At 40.0% G+C, this 23,539-nt stretch overlaps 1 protein-coding gene across 3 annotated transcripts in view; it reads left to right on the top strand.

Moving 5' to 3' along the window:
- ESRRG (estrogen related receptor gamma) overlaps window positions 1-23,539 on the top strand; it is a 371,822-nt gene that overhangs the window by 131,848 nt on the left and 216,435 nt on the right. The window contains exon 2 of one of the 3 annotated variants that reach the window (XM_058802853.1): window positions 13,442-13,500. Coding sequence is in view for 1 of the 3 variants with exons in the window: in XM_058802852.1 (XP_058658835.1) it covers window positions 13,561-13,595 (35 nt within the window). In the remaining 2 variants the exon portion in view is untranslated. Of the gene's footprint in view, window positions 1-13,441; window positions 13,596-20,546; window positions 20,581-23,539 lie in introns of those variants that run through there. The other 2 variants (XM_058802852.1, XM_058802854.1) reach the window with 2 other exon arrangements.

Raw genomic sequence — 23,539 nt, forward strand, 5'->3', positions numbered from 1 at the left:
CACGGAGGTGTAGGGAGAAGCAGGAAAGTCCCCTCAGGAGAGCAGCCTTGCAGCAGAGAGTACCCCTGGTGCTGTGGTTCACACGTGCCTCTGCCTCCTGGTGAAAAGTGCCCTTTTGTGTGAGGCTCCAGATCCAAAATTCAGGTCTGTTGGATAATTTTAAGAGCATGGTCCCAAGCACCTGGTGGCTGCAGTTGGAATGGTATTCCTTTTGCTTATATAAACTTGTTTCAAAGAAATCGTGCTGTAGGCACACAGTGAGGGCGCAATGGACTTTCTGTTCGTGCTCTGGGTATTTCTTGGTGCTTGGGAGACTTGGGAAAAAAATAAATATATATATTTCCTATTAACCTGTTTTGAAAATAGTCTTCCCATATCAAAGCGTGTTTAAAAAGCAGATTGCATTTGATAGCAGTAGCTAAAATGCAGTAAGAAGCAGCCTTTTGATCTATTGCAAATAAACTCTTCTGCAGATAAATACGTTACAAGTGTATTTTTGTTCATTTGCTATCAAATTTAATAACAACCAGTGGAATTGAGTTCAACCAAAATGGGCTCATATCAGACTTTGAATACATACTTTTAAATATTAAAAGATAATGATTTGTATGGCATTGTTATATAATGCGTTTCTTGTCTTCTCTTGTGTGCATGTGACAAATTCCAGTCGATAAGCCCAGGACTCTGGAGTCAGTTGTCTGGCTAGTTATTAAGATTAAGATAAGTGCTGAGAAGGGAAAGATACAGCACATTGTACTGCCCTGCTGGGACGGGGCCACCTCGGATTCCAAGTGTAAGCAATGCATTAATTCTCCCTGGCTTATTTCAAACCCGAGGTGTACACTGTAAATATTTGGGAAATATGATGGAAAGAGTGTGGAAAGACTTTTCTTTTTTTTATCCATTAAATGTTATTACTAAAAAGTGAACCTTACCTCCCCCTTGGGTCCTAATCATTATGCATCTGTAAAAACCCAAGACTAATTTTTGTTAATTACTTATGAAAAGGAACTTTTTTCTCCTTACCCAAGCCGTAAAAAAGCAGACAGACATTTGGACAGCGTTATCACGAGTCACTTCATGCTGGATGTGCCACAACAATAACAACATAATTAATGCTCACACAGCAGAGCTCAATTAGGGTCTGGGGAGGAGAAGGGGGGGCAATAGGGCTGGAAGGTCTGAGCTGAAGAATGCTGGGGCTAATGTAAAGTTTCCTTATGGCTTCAGTAAACTTTGAATGGGCTCCAAGATGAATGCTGGTGAGATCAGGGCTTTCTGAGCGTGTTGGAGCTGTTATTGCTGGTGTCTCTGCAGGGGAGCCCTCAGGATTCCACTGTGCTTCTGCCAAAGGGGGAGAGGGAGAAAGTTTTCTGTTATTCCAAAATAGTAATGAGATATTAAAAATAAGACAAATTTCCTCAAGTTCAGTTGTTATTTCTCACTAACTTAAACACGAGCTTTGCTACAAATTGGTCGTCAATGCCTTCAAGGCGGTAAAGTTTAACTTGTCTGTAAGATTGCTGGGAGGAGTGACAGAAAGCAGTAATTTAGAAAGTGTATTGAAGCTGTGTGCAGGGTAATGTAGACCACTGGGTGGCAATTAATTTTTGTTAATGAATTTAAAACTAGATGTATGGAAGTGGTTATATGAAATGTATATGCTGCTAAACAGCTAACTAGTCCTTGGGGTCTGCATTGTCATTATCTGTATGTAAATCATTTCAGCCAGCACCGTCTAATGAGTCAAAAGCTGCTCTGAAACTGTAGCTGAGATTTGCAAGACACATTTTGAAAAACCTTATGCCCTGCTTCAACGTGTGGCCCTTAAAATGAAACCATGTCTGCCCTCTGATTAATCGTGTCTTATGTGGAGACAGTTTATAGGTTTTATTTGTTTCAGAGAGGTTACTTCTAAAATCTAGGAATATCCCATGTTAATGGAGATGGGAAATTAATGAACATTCAAAACCATTTAAGAGAAAGAAGGAGCACAACTGAAAGGTCCCCAGTGACCGCTCCTAAATCTTATGGTTCTTATGTGGTGGGAAACAGATTTAAAAATAAAATAAAATAGTTAACTGCGAAAGACTATCTGACTAAACCATACAAACTGCTTTTTCTTGAGCATCAGAAACTTCTGTTATTGAATTAGAAGCTGTCTCTTTCCTTCATATGCTTGTTAAATCATTGTGCTTCCTTAGCTCCCCTAAGGTATATGCTACGATTTCCTCTTAACCAGCAAGGAAGATAAATAGCTCCTGTATCTTTGCTGTTTACAGTTATCTTAAGCAAAACCAAAATTAAAGCAGAATCACTGCAGCATCACAGTTTCTTTACAGAGTCTTGAGTAAAAAAGAGAAAGTTGAAATACCTCAGAAAGGATATGTAACACATGAGAATTAAAGTAAGCATGTGTATGTAGATTTACAACTAATCGCTAATAAGACCTCAAAAAAGTAATTAAACCAATATCTGAGCCTGATGTGCTGTAATCAGATAAATGAAATGTACAGAGCGGACTGGAATATTTGGGATTCCACGCTCTGTTTCTCACCTCTTTTTTCACAGCGTGGGCATTATATCATGGTTGTGTACATTCCAGTTAGCTGCGAGTGAGAAATCACCGCCGAGGTCGCTGAAATGTCAGTGCCACAGTGCTGAGGACAGAAATGGATGGAGTTCCCCGTTAAAACTCTAATTATCCAAACCCAGATGATCCAATAGGAAAATGCATGTGTCCTATATGCTCTGTACTGTGGTCTAACAGAGACACTGCCTGGCTGAAAAGACATACAAACAAACCTGTGCCATAACCTATTTCAGATTTTAAACACTGACTGAATTTAGTCTCTGGCACACAAATACAGCTTTATGCTGTATATTCTCTGAATACTCTTGAAAGCAGCTACATGGTTTTTAAGCTCTTTAGCTGAACCCTGTATGGTCTGAAATACCCAGGTAGTTAGCATTCCTGCCAGTTTGATATGATGGAGACCTTTACTTGAACTGACCTCAGAAGGAATAGAAGACTAATTGAGGCAGCCCTAGTTCTAGATCTCTAGAGGTGCAAAACTGCAAATGGTATCTGGTGCATGCATAAAAAGGTTTACATAGTGGAAGAGGGATATAGGAAGGAAAAAACACACTTTTCTTCATGTCTCAGCAACCTATTTCCCCTTACCCCTGAAGCTTCAAGAAAAAAAATTCCCATCTTAATGTCATAGCATGGTAAAATAATAAGCAAAATAAAAGATTAAAAAAAAATGAAAGTGAGCCTAAACAATCCAGAAGGTGAAATTGAGACAGTATTTGGGTGCCTCAGGTCTGTAATTAAAACTATCTAGATAAAAAAGAGGTATTCTGCCTCAGATTTATGCTCTGAGAATAAGAAGAAAAAGGCTGAAAGTAAAACACAGCAAAAGAAATCAGTAATTCCGATGTATTCAACTCGCCCATCAGAAGAAATGGCATTAATTCAGGTACCCAATTACTGTAATGTGGTTCAGAGCACCTCAATAGGTGTTTCAATCTCAAGCCAGGACTAACATTTGTAATCCTTTAAATGCACTTAAGAAATTGATGTTACAGCCCCACAATCTGTTAGGGGCCTTGCTTCCTGGCTGATTGCAAAGTATCCCACCATTAATTGGATCATCAGAATGTGATCCGCGTTCTGGTCCCCGGATTATGTAAGACTGACTTTGCTCTGACGCGCTGAACCAGAGGCTTCTTTTGCTGGATAGTTTGACCCTTAATGTAGATAAGTGGTATTTTTCATCAATCTTAGCTTGCATTAAAAAAGGGAAATGTCAGTTCAATGTGGGGCGTTTAACTTAATTCAACATCTTTTAATTTAATACCTTGGAAAAGTTAGTCCGTCTCCGACCTGCTGGAGACTCTGCTGATGGAATGGTTTGTGGAGCAGGGCTGGAGGCACGTCATTCCTGCTCCATAACACAGTCAGGTCCCAAAACTCTGTGTGTGCTTCATCCCTATGTAAAAGTGAAAAGTAGAAAAAAAACCCAAAACGCCTCAAAACAAAACAGCAACAACACCCTCCCTCAAAATGGTAACCTGGCCATGCTTTTTCAGTAATGCGTTTCCTCAGCTCCTTTGGACTGTTCCCCAATGACTGTTCTACATGCCTGAAGGAAAAGACGCAAAAAAAATTTAATTCAGTGTTTACTACCCTGTTTTTTTCCTTGAACTTCAGGTTTTCTTGATCTTTTAAAAACTTTTTTATTTTTTGAATCAGAGTGCTTTGATTAATTGGCTCAATATTCTTAATGTGCTTTAGTGCTGCAGTAAAGTGCTGCTGGTCTGAAAATCCTCTACCTAGACTAAACCTAAAATCCTGTTGAAAATAATGGGACATTTTTTCTAATAAAAGGAGGCTTTATGTAAAAAGAAAAATATTAGCAGAAAAGGAACAGGACATGTCGTTACACCTTTTTTTCCCCTTTCTTTTTTTTGTGTTCTGCATCATAAAAGCCCTCCTAGTGCTTCTTTCCCTGATATTGAGTGTGTTTATCCCAGTGGTACAGACAGAAGTTCAAAGGCGACTGCAAGGTTGCATTTTTTTTTTTTTCTCACAAAGAAAATAGTAAGTATTCCACATTTCTAAGCATTGCAACAGGCATCAGATTGATCTGAGTCTTACCATGGCTTTGGGAAAACCATTATGGGTATGGTGTGTCTTGGGCTTGTGATTGTTAGGAGTGAAGATGTTGAGGTGAAGAGAATAACATCAGGTATCATGACCAGGGCTTGATGTTTCTCATGGAACTGATGCTTAATAATCTTGGGTATGGCAATGATTTCAATAAAATTAATATTCACTATCTACGTAATTTTATGTATATATATATATGTGTGTGTGTGTGTGTTTGTTTGTTAAAAATCACAGGTGGAATCTCATATTTTTGGTGTCTCAGAGAAAGAGCAACCTCTTTTCCTCTGTGTCACACAGAGGCCGAAGCTCATGGAGATCATTTGCAATCAAAGCTGTCTGACTTAGGTCTCCATTCTTTTGTTTTCTGTCAAGATCTCAGTCTCATTTTCCCAGCTCTGCCCTGTCCCACTTCTTTTGCAAGGCCTTCAAATATAGTGCTGAACTGTGGGCACATAGTGCTGAGGCACAGCAATGGTGAGGAGGTGGTTGGACCTCATGTTTCATTATCATCTTCTAGTAGGCTGTGGAGACTTTTTCTGAGACATCTTTAGAACTTTACAGGTTGAGGGAAAAAAAAAGTTTTTGAGGCAACACATTTTTTTTGTGAGAAATGTTTGATCCCAAGGAGAAGCAGATGGAAGACTGTGGCTCTTGAATTTCTTCCACTGTCCTGCTGGCCAGGACCTGTACAAAGTCTGCCATGTAGGGAAAAAAAGATAAAAATTTTGAGGCAGAGTTTAAATGTGAGGTTTGGGACAGTCTTGTTAGACATCTTATCCATATGGTTTTTGGAGTTTAGGATGACACCCTGTGAGTTTCCTTAGCAGGAAACACATCTCTCCATCCACACTACTTAGGTTTTGTAAATTGGCAGAATACCTAGATTAGCCTTCTCACTGGCTTCAGAGACAGTAAATACAGGTATGTGAGAAGCCTTTTGGTGGGAGATGTTTTTGTGATTTAAAACACAGACAGGAAGAGAACTGGTCTGGCATTTGGAGTGAGATGAGTTGTAAACATTAATTGTGAATTGAGCAGGAGGAGGCAGTTTCTGGTGCTGCTTTGGGGATTTGGGTCCCTGTTGCTGTTACTCATATAAGGTATGTGGCTCAAACGTAAGTGCCTGACCTTGCTTGCTTTTTCTCCTCTCATTTTTTTTTCCTCTCTCCTTTTTTCCTGATATGAACTGAATAGGAAGGCAGATAGATGGAGTTCTGGTCAGCCTAGTTGGCGCTGGAGGTGATATGGTGCTACACCAGGACAGGGTCACCTTTTGGTTTAGGCTCCTGGCTGGAGCACAATAAATACATGTGCTCCCAGCAGCTCTCTGGCTGGTCCCTTTGAGCTGCAGTGTGTGTTGGTCATGGTGGTCTTCTCTCATTGCACTTGGTGCAGGAGGATCTCACCTGCAACAACAGATACCCCTGAACTGTAAGTAAGAGCCCTGGATAGAGATTCCTATAAGCAGGTGACCAGCTTTCAAAAATATAATATTCTTCTCTCAAGCATGTTTCATGCTACATGTGTTTGAATCTGTGTTCATCTTTAGAGCTGCCCCCATGGAAGAAGAATGGGAGTTCCTCCTGCAGTATCATTGCTACACTAACATGTGAAGAGATATCTGAAGAGATATACTTTAATATATTATCCACGAGGGAATTCCACTGTTTAAGCTTAAGTATTTTAATGGGCAGTATTGAATATTTGGCTATGTTCAGTCTTGGCATATATAGAATCACCTTTCTTGAAGTGAGTGAAGCTCTTTCTACTTCTGCCAGACCTAAGCTTAGGTCGGAGACTTCCAGTCTCATAACTCAGCTTGTTCAACACCAATACAAAGCTCTTTTATGAGGAGAGAAATATAAAGCAATATACGCAAGTCTGTAATTACTTTGGCTACAGAACAAACATATTGTTTCTTCCTGCTTGGAAGGGCCTAACCTTCTGCAGGGAGAGTAGGATCTGTGATACCTCTGGTATTGATAGCATTCCTACAGCAACTGTGTTTTCCAGCAAGCTTTGTACTAGCATAAGACACTTCTGGTTTATTCCATTGTGTGGAGGGGAAGGGAAGCTGTTTGTAGCTCGTGGCAATGCCTTCCTGGGCAAGTGATTTCAAACAGTGCATCTCAGGGTGTTTTCCTGAGTGGAGTTGCACTGGAAGTGCATCACTTCCAGTCTGTTTAATTGGAGTCTGGGGTGACACTTCTTTGCTGCCTTATCCACTTCTTTGCTGCCTTATCTTAGAAAGATCATATACATTTTAGCTTTAAGTACACTACAAGGTTGGAAAGTAAAGTTGAGTTTGCTCTGAAGCAGATATATTGGCTTCCCATGCTTTGAAGACAAATGGAGGCTCATCCATCGCTGCTACACAAGTATGCTGGTGCTGTTTCAGGCTGCTTTGGGTTAGGATTTCACTTTGCCCTTCCTTCCTAATGGGGTCCCTTGGTGGAGAATGCCATCCAGGTGCAGGATGGATGAGGTGCCCTAAAGGACCTGTATCATGCTTGCCTTTTAAGCAGTTCCTTGCTGAACTGTGAACTGAACTTGTCTTGGAGTGCTGTTTGAGGATATGAATTCAACTTTGAGATGAAAAAACTAAACAAACGCTAAACTATACACTAGCATATGTCAGCCTGAAAGCACACAGTGTTTGGTGGCAGTATTCATATGAGTCTAAAATTATTTTCTTGTAATGCTTTCAGTATTTCCCCAGAGCTCCTTTCTTTGTTCCAACTCCCTGTGGAAGAGGCTGAGAAAAATGGCTGGTGTGTTCACTCTGGCCACTGTCAGCGCCAGGCTCGCAGCAGAATTAATTCTGTCCTCCCTAATGACCATCAGATTGCCAGGGAAGGGGCCCCTCTGTCTGCAGGATCACAATAAGGAAGTTTGGTTACACAGGAAAACACACTGCAAATGCTGGAGGGTTCTGCATACCTGGGTGACACAGGTTTCTCTCTTGGGTGACACTTACCTGTCCCCATGGTGGGCTGCTAGGAGCAGCTGGCATGCCTGATGCTTAGCGTGTTACTGGTTTTGGTTTTTCTTTGAAAACTTAGCCACATGTTTCCTTCATGTTATGAGGGAAATGATTTAAAAGAAGGGGACAGGATGAAACAAACCCATGCGCTGTGTCCTTTGTGATCGTGTCCTCCCCCAGGGTTCTCAGTTCCCTGAATATGTTTGTGAGACCAAGTGGGTTTCTATACATACAGAATGTTTCTTTGCATTAGGGTGAATGCTTTTTTGAGGTTGGACTGCTCTTTAAATTCAGAGTCCACCTTTCACACAGGTCCACCTGCATGCAATGCAAATATTTTTCAAGGCAGTGTTGCTTGATTTCAGCAAATTCAGACCATCTTACACAGAGGTGCAAAATTCATTCCCTGTTTCTGTTTCCTGGACTGGCACATGCTCTGAACTTTACCCGTGCAGTTAGTTGGATGCTGTGGGCAAAAATGTAGGAGAAGAGCATCCTAGAAGGGAGCACTAATCAGCACATTCTGCTGTGTTGTGAGCAATAGCTCACATGTACTAGGGTGTGAAGCTGAGCACATCCCTTTTAAATGGTTGGTTTTGGTTTTAGTGTTGAGCCCAGCTGTTCCTTGAAACACTCTGTACAGTGCAGTAATTTAGAGTGTAACGATCTCGTATGAGGAGGCAGATGTGAATCACAGGTGAACTACTGAATGATGGCATGGGTGTGAGCACTCCCCCTGCCCTTCTCTTTCCCCTCCCAGTCTCTCAGTCTCCTAGATTTATTTTCTCATCTCCCAGATTTATTTTCTCATCTCCCACTGCTTTTTTGCAACACAGGTGGACACATTCCAGTATGAGTCTGATGAGCCTGCTGTGTGCTGGTTGATCTGGTTCTCAGGGTTGATTTTGTCTTTTTTCACTTTGTGTTCGCTAAGAAACAGATACTGCCTCAAGTAGCTTTGAATGCACCAATAATTGTATGTCATAGTGAGAAGCAAAACAGAGAACATGTCTTCACCCAAGATTTGGAAGTGGTAGGAAATGACCTCTTACCCCTCTTTTGCTTTTTAGATCTTTAAGCCCCAAGCCACCCTAAATCTACTGTCCCTATAAAAAGCTGCATTTTAAAAGGCTTTAGGAGGCTTGCTGACCTTGCAACCTACTTTGTAAGGAGTCTGCACCCACAGCTATTAAACAAAATTAATTTCAGCACTTTTAAATTGTTAATCTTGCAAAAGACAACTTGCTTGCTCTCCAGTGATCCCACAGGTCATCATTCTGTGAGCTGCAAGCCATCACCAGGGTTCGTGGCTCTCAACATCGTGAGAATGCTTGTGGTCTCCCAATTGCCTTACAAAATTAATTCCTCTGCCCTCCACATTTCCTCCCCAGCAGCTCTTTGAGATCTGGGCTTTTTGTGAGCTGGTTGTGTGTAGCAGCTATGCATGAGTAGCCACGCCACAGATTTCTCCCATTTTGAAGTTATTCTCTCCTATCTCAGTTGCTTCTCAAGTCATGGGAATGAACTTGGGGCAGCAGGACATGAATTCAGGTAGGAAATGACAGGTCTTGTCTTCAGGGTGTTAGCGTTCCTATTGAAAGGGAACTGTTTAATTTCCCTTTCAATAGGAACGCTAACATCCTGAAGTCTCTTAAGTTACATTTCCCCATATCCATGGGACAGATGCTTGACCAGGTGTTAATTTATTTTGAATCTTCTTAAGTGTGTTCTTCCTGGCCATGAAACTTGGAAATGCTGCCTTTTTTCCTCCAGATGGGATGCGTGTGGATGCACTGGGGGTGGGGGAGAAAGTGCACGCTGTATCTGCTATTATCATGCCTGGTTGTCCCTGCTCCTTCCACCTCTTTTGTCTCTGCCACTCAAGCCAATTTCAGCCATCCGCCGACTCTCATTTGGGATAATAGCCTCTCTTTTTACTGTTGTCTTGTCATGTTTGATTCGGCAGCACAAGGGTTTTAAATTAGCCAAAACGTTTGCATGCTGGGCTTACTCCGCTGCCACTACCAGTTGTAGAGCCACTAAACCACTTGATGCTGAAATTGATGATTGCTCGGAAGGAATAAGAAATTGTTGGTGGCTACCGGGAAGATTCATTCACGCCGAGCCCCTTTTAAAAAAGCTGGGGGGGAGGGAGAGAGAGATTTCCTTCAGTTCCCTGCTGCCTGGCTGTGGCTGCATTGTGCTTGTGCCAGGTTCCCGCTGAGTGATTACAGCCTTGCTAGGCTGCGTAGTTCCTGTGATTTCAACATAAAAACAGAAGAAGAAAAATATAGAGGCAAGGGAAAGGGGGAGGGATGAAGTTCCAAAGACTTGTAGTTCAATTCGGTAACACAGAATTGTGGTGTTTTAACTCACTGCCCGCCTTGTTGTTGTTGTCTAATTTATTTCCCCTGGCTGAAAGTTTACTTGTTAGAAGTTTTACTCTGTAGTAAAACTACTGCATTGGCCTGCCTTTGTTGGTGATACTAAACCACAGCTGGGCTGTAAGCAGTTTTTAATATTCTCTGGATTAAAAATGATCCATCAACAATGGGATCAGGGATCACCAAGAAACTATACAAACTGCCTAATAATACCTCCACATGCCCCCCTAAATGCCTTTTACTGGTTTACATTCGTGTTTAAAGACATGAGGGGACAGAAGGTAGAAGGGAAAAGAAGATGAGAGTGCTTGAGAAGCCATAAAAAGAGAAAATAAATGTTGTATTAAATGTGAACAACTAGGATTGTGTGATGGATATAATTTTATTTCAGAACTACACACAATTGCATATGCAATGTGAAAGAATCTTTTATTTCTTTTGAGTGGATTTCTGTTTGAAGAGAGATTATTTTGTTATTTTAGTTTATTTTTCATATTCCACCACTAACTCCAGTGATGACAGGTAGTTAAATGGTCAGAAAGGTCAGTAAGAGACCCATGTACAATGGCTCAGAGTTTCCAAGTCCAAAGACAAACACTATCTATCAGAAAATAGTAGCAATTGTTAATTTAAAACAAAACAACCATCCAGACCCTCTATTAGCCATAGATGCAAGTTCCCAGACAGTTAGAAACATGGCTTCAGATATATAATTCATTATACAGTGCCACAAGTAAGACCCTAAATAAACACGTGGGAATATGATTGCATAGCATTCAAGCCAAGAAAGATGTTCTCATTGTATCTAATGTTGCCAGCATTATTGTTACTAATATTCTAGCACTTTTTTCCTGATTACTAAGCCACATGTTCTCTTGCAAAATAAAACCTTTTTCTGCCAAAAGGAAGAAAAAAAAATCTTGTAAATCTGAAGGTGTTGGCATCCAACTTTATTTCTCTTGCATATAATCAATTGTGAAGAAATAATATAAATGACTCAAGCTCTAAAAATACAAATCTAACTAAGAGGCCAAATCTCTGGGGCCCAGCAGTGGTGTGCTGTTGTGGAAGCCCAGCTCTAAGGGCTTCTGTCCATGCCAATTAGCAGTAGATTGGAAAGCCAGGCGACCATGATGGGTTTAGTCCTGTTATCTAACTGCTGCACTGTTCAGAATTGCTGATTTCCCTGCAAAATCATGACAGATGTATTACAGGAAAATATATTGGCTGAGTAGCTAGTGAGAGAGTTAATGCAAGGGATAATAAGTAGCTAAGGCTACGTCCTCCAGCAGACTTTGATGTGGTTTGATAATATATGGGACGGGTCAATCTGCCCTATTAGCAAATGTAGCCAGTTTATGCTCTACATACAAACTAGAGATTTGATAAAGCACTAAATTAGTTTTCACAAGGTATTAGATGTTAGATACTTAATGGGATCATCATGCTTTTGCTACACTTGGTTAGGATGTGTTCTGTAGCAGAAGCAGGCGGCAGCATGACATTTCACCGGGAAAGGAAGCCTGTCTTGTGACTGAATCACGAGTCTGGGAATTAGAACGTCCAGGCATTGCTTGGCTTCGGAATTACTGTCTCCCTGACTTGCAGGAAGGTTTCTGTTTTCACATCTGCAGAATGGGTCTGTGTTCTTCCCTTTCCTCTTTGCCTCTTTGCAAAGCCACCACTGCTTTTTAAATGGGCTTTTTTTTCATCCTTGGGGGCAAGTAATCATAAATCTGTGACACCTCAGTCATATGAGATGAATCCTGTCCCACTCAGTAAGTGCTGGGAAAGTCCCTAGACTTGATATCAGAGAATTTACAGGTTCAAGCAAATCTGGATAAGAAACTTTAGTAGATTGTGAAAGGAGAAGCTGAGGGTTTAGGTGTACTTCTGCATTTCCTCTCTGCCAGTGCTCAACCAGTAATTTAAAATGTAACTAATACCAATAGTTTAGTGAAACCAATAGCATTTTTATAGCCTAAAATCCATTGGCAAGATAGGTCATGTGGGTACGAATCTGCATACCTGTACCCATTCTAGCAGTGGGAAATGTGGGTGAAGAAATCAGCCTTCCTGGGGCCACACAGAACCTTCAGAAAACGATGCTTTAAAACCTATTAAGTGCTTTGTCTTTCTCACATGGATCTAATTTTTTGCCAACATTATTTTACCCTCTGTTTACAGGCAATGTTCTTAAATACATTTGGAATCCATCATTTTACTTTCTCTAACATCTCACTGCATATGCCAGTAACTGATCCTGGATGACCGCTGCCAGGCTTTGCACTTTGAGCGCTAGGGAGACATCCCTGCCTTTTTGTGAAATGCAGCAAGAGTGTCATGTATAAAATGATCCTGTTTGAAAGGATAGAAGCCGTATCCCAATATAGATCACAGTGGAAAATGACTCAAAATTACATGACAGCTTCTCCCCATTTACCTTCCTCCCCTCCCTTTCCCTTTCTCAGCCTGTTTCCCAGTTGGGCTGTGGTAAGAAACACATTGTGTATTGTGACATTGTAGTTTACTGTTACTAATAATGCCTTTGCATCTTTCATTAGTGGGCTATTTATAGGATTGCAAAAGGGCATTGGTACCACTTGGCCTCTGAGGTGGTACTGCCGCTGTCCCAAGGACTGAGATGATTTTAAAGGGGGCTGGGCTGCACCCTGGCCTTGGCAGTGGGCTTGCCTAGCTCCAGCAGAAGCCTTGGGTTAAAATCCTGTGGTTTAAACCTGCTGAGGCCAGTCTGGACTTTAGATGCTTTCATAAACAAGAAGACTTTGCCTCATAACTCCTGCTAAGCCTGCACCTGATGAGCTGCTCAGGGCTGGAGGGCTGTGTTTTCCCTAATAAATTCCTTTTTTTGAACCCACTTGTTAGTCAAGCATTGTGCACACTAACTACAGCGAGGGCCCTGGGCATAAATTACTCTCACGTGGCACTGTCTCCGAGCAGCCCCCCAGTTATGGATTACTTTGTTCTCGACTTGACAGGAACATAATTAGAACTGTTGATGAAATCTACCAAATTGTTCCTCCGTGGCCTCAATGGTCAGGAAATTTGGCTGAGTCGTATTTGTCACCGACGTAAAGGCTCTAAACACTTCATATTAACTATGTTATTAATGTGCCCTCTAATCTGTCCGTGAATTGGTAACACTTGGAGGGAGCTTGTGCTCTAATAGCACCTTGTGATGAATTCATTGCAATGCTGTTCAAAAGTTTCTGGAGGGTGGGGGGGGGAAAAAAAAAAGAAACCTTAATACAAAGTGCATATTTCTAGGTTGTTTCTTTTTTCTGAATGTGCATTTTTATGTTATACAGTTTTGTTTTGTTTTGCTTAACTGGAGATTCATTTAGGCTTTACATTGACAGACCCTTTTCTGTTCTATAGGATTTGCTGACATTTGGGCTGTTTCATTGCCAGAGGAGGCTTTGTGTGTCCCAAAGGAAGTGAGTGATCTGGCCATAACAAATCCTGCCAAAATATTTTAACACCGTTACGATTTTCTAATGCAATGCGTAGTGAATGTGACTAGAAAAGGATGGTGAGTCCACGCAGGGGGTTCGCTCCCTCTCCTCCCATTTGTCTGGTGGGACGAGCACGTCGCAGCTGCCGGGGGGTGGGAGGCCACAGCCAGCTGTGGGAGGGGTGTTTGCCTCCTGAAGTGTGTCCCTTCACGTGCACCGAGGGCTCAGGCTGAATCTCTAAACCAAGCTTTCAAATTTTGCTCCTGCTCTTGAACTTTGTGCGGTCCCAGGGTCGTCAGAGACGGTGTTTTAGTGATGTTTAAAAATGTGTCTTGGCTGCTGTAAGTGTTCAGTGAGTTTAAGAGGGGAATGTGTTAGACACTTATGGATGAGAGAAGGGTTAGTGGCTGAAGGCCCTAGAAGCTGACAGACTCTTACCTTCAAAATGAAGGGCTGTCTTCTACTTCAGAATAGTTCTGAGGAGCTTTAAGGTGGCTCCTAACTATATAAGCAACTCTACTTAAAATGCTAGAACACAAAATTAAGTTCTCACATGTAGTGTTCAGAGAATGAAGACAATTCGGACAACCTAATGTTTAGCTTAGAGCTGTAGGTATGGGAAAGCTAAAATTTATATTCCCAAAGCTATTCTCTAGAGCAGCAGGTAAATTAACTGTTGTTTTTGTAATACCTTGGTGATTTGTTTCTATTAAATTTAATACCATCCACTCCCCTCTCTCCCACCATCCCCCCAAAAACCCAACCCAAATATAAGTAAAGTTAGTCTTTGGTGAGCAACTTAAAACCCAAAACCAGTAAGCAATTTGAAATGTGCTGACTGCAGAATATCAGCCATCATCATGTGTCCAACATGCACCATATTGGATTACTGTGGCAATTGGCTTCTGCAGCAGGGTAAACTCATGTGTCTTTAGTCAATTTTACATTTATATACTTAAAAATAAAGTAGCTGTGTGCACCTGCAAGTTTTACTGAAGGAATAAAAGCTACAGTGAAGTAGAAGAGTTGAGCATGTCCATGGCTTTTGCTCAAGTGGCATAAGTAAAGTCTGGCCTTTTGCTGTTGATGGTGTTTCCCACTTGGATGTTTCTCTGTTTGTTTGTCTTTGAATACCAGATAGGATTGCAAGTTGTCACACTCATCTCCTGAGCCCTTGTTCAGGTTTTCATGGCTCACACACACATTCTGTTCCCTGTGGCCACCATATATGGCATTTCCCAGGTCCCAGGGGCAATGATGCTGTCACCAACAGGAGGGAAGTGTTAGCCTGGGAGTTAGGACTTTCTTTCAGACTTTATTTTAGGATCTTAATATAAATAAGTAAATGAAATGGGAATCTTAACTCGGCATTTTTCTCATGCAAATCAATCTATTTCTAGTAATGAGCAATTTAAGTATTTTTTTTAATATTGTAGTTGCCATCTCGGGAAATCAGGACCAGAATTCAGGATGCTCAAATTAGGTGTTAGTGCATATAGATATTCTGTTGATGAATCTATTATTAGAGTGAAATAGTACTTTCCCTGGGTCTGTTTCTTTTCACTGCTTTTGTCTCTTTTTCTCTCTCAGGTCATCTTGCCTAAGTTTATTCTTCCATTCTTTAATTTCACCTCAGCATTTGATTAATTTCTGCCAAAGCCATGGGCTCTTTAAGGACTTTCTAAATTATTAGATCTTGTTACTTATTTGCAGTGAGTTCAAAACTGAATTCTATTTTCTTTTGTCATAGTCTTGTTTTATCACTGTTCTAAAATGGAACATTATTTGGGGCATTCTTCCCCAAAAGCATTCTTTATGCTGTCCTGGCTGTACTTCATCTGTTTTTCTAATATGCATTTGCTACTAAAAATTTCCTATGAGTGAATGAGTATTGTATTATCCTTGAATGTCATTCATTTTCTGGGTTTGGGGTTATTTTTGGGGGTTTTTTTTTAAGTTTCTAGTGGAAATGTCATGATACATTTGTATCTATGTATGTCCATCCTGAACATACAACTCTAATTTGTCACTCAGTAGAACCAAATGCATGAGGAGCAGATCTTAATCCTGATTTCACTTGTTTGAGAATAGGAAGTAAAACAACTTCTGTAGAAACCAAGGCACTTACTCAAGGCAGGGAGGTGAGGAATGGGATTCTAATATCAGAATTGGAATATTAATTTGGTAAAACTGCATGCTCTCATGGTGTCAGCTGTGGGGAGCATATGCTAGGACATGCTTGTGTTCAAAATCAGGTTGCATAGTTAATCATTCCAAGAAATAGACTTATCACTTCATAAACTCTAGCAAAGACTGTTTTCTTTTCCAAACATTTAAATTACTGAGCCGTTTTATGCATTGAAACCCAATTATGACTTGCATGGTATTTCAAAGAGTTTTCAAAGCTGTTTCTTTTAGGAACTATGCATAGTCTGAGCTTTTAGCACTGAGTATTTCATATTTTCAGCTGTATCAACTGTAGGGTTTTTTCCTACCAAAACACTGTTTCAAGAATTTTTATAACCAGACTAATCAGCGCAAATCCCAAGCAGCCAGTTCCAGAACATGCTGCGTGTCCCCTAAAACTAGCAACCTAAAATTCCAATGTGGCCATTGAGCTACAGAATATAGCATAAAAACACTTTATTTCCTTTTTCTAAGATGGTGAAGACTGGGTTAAAATAAAGGGATTTTTCTGCCCCCTCTTTTTTGCCACATTATGAGAGGAATCAAGATATGTTGCAGGAATTTAGGGAATGAGATTTACCTGCTATGGATCAGAAATACTTATTTTAAACACCACCTTCTTGTTTATAGGGGCAAATTTAGTACTTGAGCTAGACATCAGTTTAAAAAAAACTCCAAACCATCCAAAACTCCAGAATAATCTTTTGTCTTACTCACTTGGGTGCTGGTTTGTCAGCAGGGAAGTGTGTGTGAATCAGATCACACTGATTTGGTCAGGAAATGACCTCTGTGGCTGTGTATAATGCAGTGGCTAGGAAGAGCTGTGTTATTAATATGAATATATAAAAAATGCATGTGACAGTGGCACCATGATGAGACCACTTACCAAAGGCACCCTAGTCCTGAGTATAGAAAGTTATCCCCAGACCTTTTGGGAATTAGTAGGATGGTGTTTGGTAAATGTTATATTCCCAAAATAAGGCTTAGGTACTATGGATATCAGGGAAAACAAAGTTTATAAGATGAAGTAATCCTACTTTAAGTGTCAAACAAGAGAGATAATAAGTTTTCAAAATCAGGAAGTTGCTTTATAAAGACCATTATGGACACAGGATCCCTGTGTAGGAAGAAGCAAAGCTGTTGGCTTTAACAAAAAGAACTAAAAGGGGACTAGGCTGTTCCTCACCCCACTCATTCTGTATCTTAGAGCAGAGCTGGAGCTGAGATGGGAGCCTGGCGCTTCTCTTCATGAAGAGATTGTATGAATGAAAGGTTGCAAAGATATTAGAATTTACTAAGTCAAGTCATACTTGTCAATGACTTCTCCTGCTAGATATTTAAAGTTCAAGTGCTTGTTTGCTTTAGTTAAGTGCTCTGAAGTGCTTTTAAAAGTGTTGGCCCATTTATATAAACAAATTGAGAAACTCTATTGATAGTCTTCCCAGTCAGAGTATGTTACCCAATATTTGAATATCCTTCCTTGAGTCCCAAAAAGATTTGCATTAGCAACTTCTAAAACATGTGAGGCTTTGTTAATGGAGCATTGTGTTATTTTATCATAGACATTGCCAGAAATGCTGTTTCTTGGTTGCACACAACGATGAGGAGGAAATAGAGGGCAGTCAGTACCTCAGAAACTTATTTATCCAGAACTTAAGTGTGACTTGAGAGGAAGAATGAGCTGGAGGCCTGATTTCCTCTTGGAACATTTGCAGTAGGGAATTAATACTTACATCTCTCCTGCAGCTTTTCCCCCTCCTGCTCAGCTGTGCTAACTCAGGAATCTCTTTTAGTGCTCAGAGTCAGGCAACCAAATTTAAACACATTCTCAAACCATGGGAAAATCCTGTTTGCACACATATGGCCACTCACAGAAAGAAAGGAAACTACCAACACTCTGGTGAACATGAAGGCTGGGATGGTGTTGATGTGCTTCCGCACCGTGATCCCTACCTGCAGTGCTGTAGTGCTTCCTTACTGTTGTTCCCCTCAAAACATTGCTTTTCTGGAGTGATGTCCTTTAACCTAATGATACTATTTGATACTGAAAGCCAAAGCATGTCATAAGATTGTATATTAAAATTTAGCCTCTTTCTGTGGATGAAGAAATGAGCATTATTTGGAGGGATCACTGGGGAGACCTTGTGCAGTAAGATCAGGGCAGGTATCTCCAGAAAAAGCAAACTGAATGCCATCAGCAGCTATCCCCCAAAATGCAATGTAGTGTGAGCAATAGAGAGTGCAATCTTAAAACTAAAACTGCATCCTTCTTTAAAAAAAAAAGCAACAACCAGCTTGTCCTAATAATTTTAATCTGCATGTGCAGTCTTTTTGCCTACCTTACATCCTCTTGGCGAGATTAAGGTGGTGTCATAAGCAGGTGAATTTAGAGCTGTTGCTAATTTAAACTGCATTTAATAAAACACAAGTTTGAGATATCTTACAAATCAGTGAATGTGGCATAGTTTGAAGATTGCTTTTGTCAAGTTTGATTAGCTCAAAGAGAAACCTTTTCTAAATATTGATTGAGAGATTAATCAGACAGTGTAAGACCTTGAATTATTCCTCATCACAGGAAAACAACATAATGTATTATCTCATTTGAAGACTGGAAAAATGTAACTTCTGAGGATTTAAAATTTGTGTTTTAAAGATTCTACTCAAGGCAAAACTTTCAGGCTGTTCTTTTTTAAACTGACTTGTAATTTTTCCGTATTATGTTTCACTTTCTACAGCATATTCCCATATTACAAGCTGATAGTACCAACATCATTACATTGAAGGATGTTCTCATTATTGACTTCATTCTCAATTAATTATAAGTTTGGCATGTTTTAATGAGTAGGATTAAACTTTCATATTCCAAATATATGTCCTGCATTGCTTGCTTAGAAGCTTTCTAAGGAATGTGGCTGATCGACTTCTCTGAATCTGTACAAGGAAGCAAAATATTCTTTGTGCACATTAAAAAGTGTTTACTGTATTTACAAACTCTTGCAGAAAAGGTTTAATAGCTCTCTGCTTTGGAACAAAGTATAGAATTTGGGCAAAAGCTGTACTGCTCTTTTCTAGCCTTCCCTGTCACACAAACTGTTGTTGTCTTCACTAAAATAGAAACTCATATAGAGCTCAGTTATGTCCTGTAAAATAACGGGAGAGTAGCACTCATGTATTTCAGGCATACCATAATTTTCACTGGATGATCTGTATTCCTCTTCAATAAATGCCAGCTCCCTTGTGTGGCCTTTTTTTACTCTCCCCCCAAAAGGAGAAGGTACTTTGTACTTAATTGCCCTGTTTTACAAAAATGTGGCGCATTTGCATCGGAGCTGCTGCCACCTGTGCTTTCCAGATTCGGTCCAGTGCAGCTCTGCAGGGCGTCCATCAGGCTTTCTCTCCTAACTTCACTGTGCACTCTTAGATCCTGTTTGCTAACATAGATCTTGGTTATATTTTCTAGCAGAAGTTTTATGTTCATTTGTCTTTTATTTTGTTGTAAAACTTCACACTTTTCTTATGAGTACAGATCAAATAATTTCTAAGAGTGGTTCTTTTGCTTACTTGCCTGCAAAACGTGCACATAGGATGGGTGTATTCTAGCCCTGTTGTAGGTTCACCTTCTGCTGATTGCAGTATGCTTAGGGTTTTTTCCCCCCCCCAGTATATCAGTAATAATTAGATACCTGTAAACAATAAGCACCAGCAAGTTTGGAGTCTGTGTCAATGTAGATAGGTGTCATAGTAAGGGCAGGTAAGCAGATTCCTCAGCAAAAAGAAAATCTTTCATTGAATATGTTTTTACATTGCTTGTTTAGCCTGTGTTGAATTAAAAGTAACCTTGCAATGTGAATAGCAATGTCACCTGATATCACAGTTTGGCTAATAACACACGAGCATGATTTCAAGAGGGTTGGACCAGCATGGCCCACACCAGGTAGGAACCCAAAGTCCTGGAAAATGCTGGGCAGCAATCTCCACCCCAGGCCATTTCTCATGAGACCTGTTACTACAAATAGCCTGTGGCTACATTTGGGTATTCAGGTTTCGACAGGATGTGGCTGCTCTTTCTCACTTAGCAGATGGCTTTTCATGTACCATCACCTGTCCTCCTTCGCCTCACTAACAGAGCTGTGACAAGAGCTGTCCTGGTGGTTGTGAAAGCTGCTTTCTGCATGTGGCCATCATAATTATCACATGTGAGCACCTTTATTTAGCAAGTCCACACATACATTACTGGTGCAAATGTCTTCTGTTTGGGTACATTCATTGTATATCTTTATATCATTCATTTATATCTTCATTTTATGTCACTTGTACTGTGAGTGTGGGGTGGGGATATTTCACAGCCTAATCAGGGACTTAAACCTATGCAAAACCTGCTTGGTCTAAGGATCAGACTGTGCATTTCTGTATGACAGGGGATGAATTTCTTCATACTCTCCTGTTTGGAGGAACATCTATGGCTCAGTTGTGCCTTTGCACTGGTTGAAAGTAATTTGGTAATCCCAAGCATGGCAATGGAAGTTTTATACTCCACTTCCACCTCTCCTGTCCTCAAGCACATTTTGTGCATGGACCATCCTTATCATCAGGATCTGTCCTTAGAGTGATGATTTACTTGTCTCTAGATCTCTGTCCCTTTATACAATACCAGATTTAAAATTGCATCTGTCTGGACGGGAAGGCATGACCTCAAAGAATTAATACTGATTTCAAATTTTTATTGCCAGGAACTACATGTAATATTGCTTTAAATTAACCAGTAATTATTCAGAGTCATGTAGGAAAGAGTTAAAAATACTAAACAAAAAAAATCCCTTTTCCAGGCAACTGGACTCCTTCCTTTCAACACAGCTGTTGCAGGAGGTTTCAATGGTATGAATAAATGTATTTCTTTTAACACTTTTGTTGTTTAAAATGCTATTGTTTCATCTGAGGTGTGAGGAGATGTGCTAACCTTGTCAATGTGGGTGCAGTAGAGCAGAAATGATAACTGTATATACTTTTTTTTTATAAATATACAGAGAGTGTGTGTGTGTGTGAGAGAGAGAGACAACTTATTTAAATCCTGAATACAGTCAGACCTCATATGCATTGTTAAAAAAAAGCCCTAAAGAATTGCATATGGATTAGGGGGATGAATATTCTATTATTTCAGTCTGTTCTGCTGATCTTCTTATTGTGACTTTGTGCTTCAGAAATCTGCCAGGAATTTGGCTTTGCTGTACTAGACAGTAATTTTAAATGTGTATCAAGCACTTGATAGTGTATGATTTGCGTGCTGTTGCATTCCCATTCCCTAAATTTTCCACCAATTTATTACTTTTTTCATACTGTTTTAATATTTCAGGATGATGAATATATACAGCATCATTAAAAGTAAATAAAAAATGCATGAAATTAAAAAATGGAATATTAGATGTTTCTTTGCTGTAATCCCTAGGTCCAATAGGAATGAAATGTCTCTGTTCTGTCAAGTAATCCCTAAACATGATTAGGGACCTTGTAGTTTCCACATAGCCCACATAATATTTGTATCATATAAGCCTATTTATGTAAGGTTTGAGTAAAAGTTGTTATTAGAAGACCTATAAACCTATTCTACAATTCAAAAAGATATGCTTGCCTCTTAATCTCTGTACTTTTATTATTTTGCTGGAGATGGCAATATGTCCTTAATTCATATTTCAGAATTCTCTTGCATCTTTTGGGTACTTATATCATGCATTAACAATCCCAATGAAATGTATTTTTAAGACAGAGGACTGAGTTCAACAGTTCATCTACTCATGCAGCTTCTCCTTAAATCCTCATTGGAAGGGATGTGCACCTCTTTCTAGGTCTCTCCTTTGACATCAGGGTTTAATCTGACCTGGGGGTCTGGAGATGGAGAGATGGTTTTTCTCATTTTGGGAAAGGGAAAGTGGAAACAGGGAGGGGATTAATTTTCTCTGCTTAAATCCTGTGATAATATATTTTCAGTGATGGAGGTGCTTCTGGCAGCTCTATGGAAAGTTTTAGACATCAGCTTTTAATTTGATGAGCCTATAGCAGAGTTTTCAGGAGAAGTAGCTAGGAAGAAGGAAAATGGGGAAAAGCCTCGAATGACAAAACAATAAGACACGAGAGACAATGGGCATTCCCAGCTGTTTCTTGTGACACAGTTGTGTTGCAGGTACAACAACCCAGCACTTCCTGTTCCCTGGCTCAGCTTCTTGCCTGGGCAGCAGAACTGCTCAAAGTCCCATCTTATGTGTTGTTAGGCTGAATTCATTAATGTGCAGAAGTATTCCAGTTCCATGGTAGCACAAGGAAGATCAATCAATAAATAAGAATAGCAACTTATATACTTCTATGGTTTGAGTAGGCTTTCACAAAGAAAATATTTTTAAATGATGCCAGGGGTCAGCTGTGGCAATTCTGTATTTCCCATAAGAAAATTTGAGATTATATTAACCTTGGGCTACCTACTCCGAAAAACCCTGTGGAAATACACCTGTATTGCTTTCCACACTGCACTGAAATTTACTTTTATTTCATTTTCAGCAGTTAGGGTGGCATTTGAGCAATAGCCCTATTCTTGTATTTATGAACTAAGAGAAGCAAAACTGTTCATGGCTGAGCCCAGGGATCCTCTTCCAGGAAAACTGAGATCAATAATGGTTATCAAGTCTTCATTTATAGGGAGTGTTAAATGACCACAAAGTCCTGACATTCTTCAGTTAATAGGTTATGCTTAAAACCAGGCTACCTACCCTCTGCTCCCCACCCCAAGCTACCACAGTCAGAAATTTTGATTTTTGATATAATTTTAAAATGTCACTTTGACTTGTTACAATTCCTTTTTAACTGGAGAGACTGTATTACAGCAGTATCAATAAGTTAGAGGTGAATGATGGTTTCCCTCACCAACCTCCTTCTTCCTGCAAGTAGTAGAATGTGGGAATGAGATGATGATGCTTGAGGTTCTTTTTATCATCCAAAGCAGGGATTTACAATTGTTATTGCAGTTACTTTTGGGTTTTGGTAATCAGCAAAAAGGGAAGTGCACACCCCAACCAGAACAGCCCCTGAAAACTGAAAAGCCTTGCATGCTGATGTGTTTTCAGTTGCCTTTATTCCCTCAGTTTAAGTGGAAAAGAGGGATTTGGAAAGCAAGAGCTTAATTTAACAAAATAATATTATGCTTTCGATCCTTAAAATGAATGAATTATTTGGATACTTAGCAGTATAATGTCTTTGAATAATGCTGGTACTTAAGTTGGAAAAAATTATATTGTCAGTGTGCTGTGTTTTCCTCTTATGATGTTTTTACCAATTTAGCATTTATGGGAAGCAATATCATTGTTGAGAAGTTTCCAAATTGCTTTTTATAGAAATCCACAGAAATTAAATCTCCTCCTTGTTATGAAAATGAAGTGATGTCTTGAGACACTGGTATATTAGCACAAATCTGCGGAGACAATAAGCCAAATTCTGCTTGCAGTTATTGTGTGTCCACTTTTAATAGCTTCAGGAAGCTGTGTTAGGTATAGGCTGTTGCACTGTAAATAAGCCTCTGCTTAGCTGCAGCGTTTGAGCAGCACTGAGAGGCAGAGTAACATCCCTGCCCTTCTCCCTGTCCCCTCAGGCCGTGTGGCTCAGGACATATTGGAAAGAAACACAAAAAATGGGTTGGAAGTGAGACCAGTTCATGGGCAGCCCAAGCAAGCCCCTCCTTAGAGGGGTGCAGTGCAGAATTATTTTAACTCAGCACCATAATGGGTGTTCATAGCTGAATTTAAACCACATAATAGTGCTGTATGTGGTGTGTTTAAATTCATTGGCAGAATTA

Source organism: Ammospiza caudacuta, chromosome 3, assembly GCF_027887145.1.
Source record: "Ammospiza caudacuta isolate bAmmCau1 chromosome 3, bAmmCau1.pri, whole genome shotgun sequence".
Classification (NCBI taxonomy): Eukaryota; Metazoa; Chordata; class Aves; order Passeriformes; family Passerellidae; genus Ammospiza; species Ammospiza caudacuta.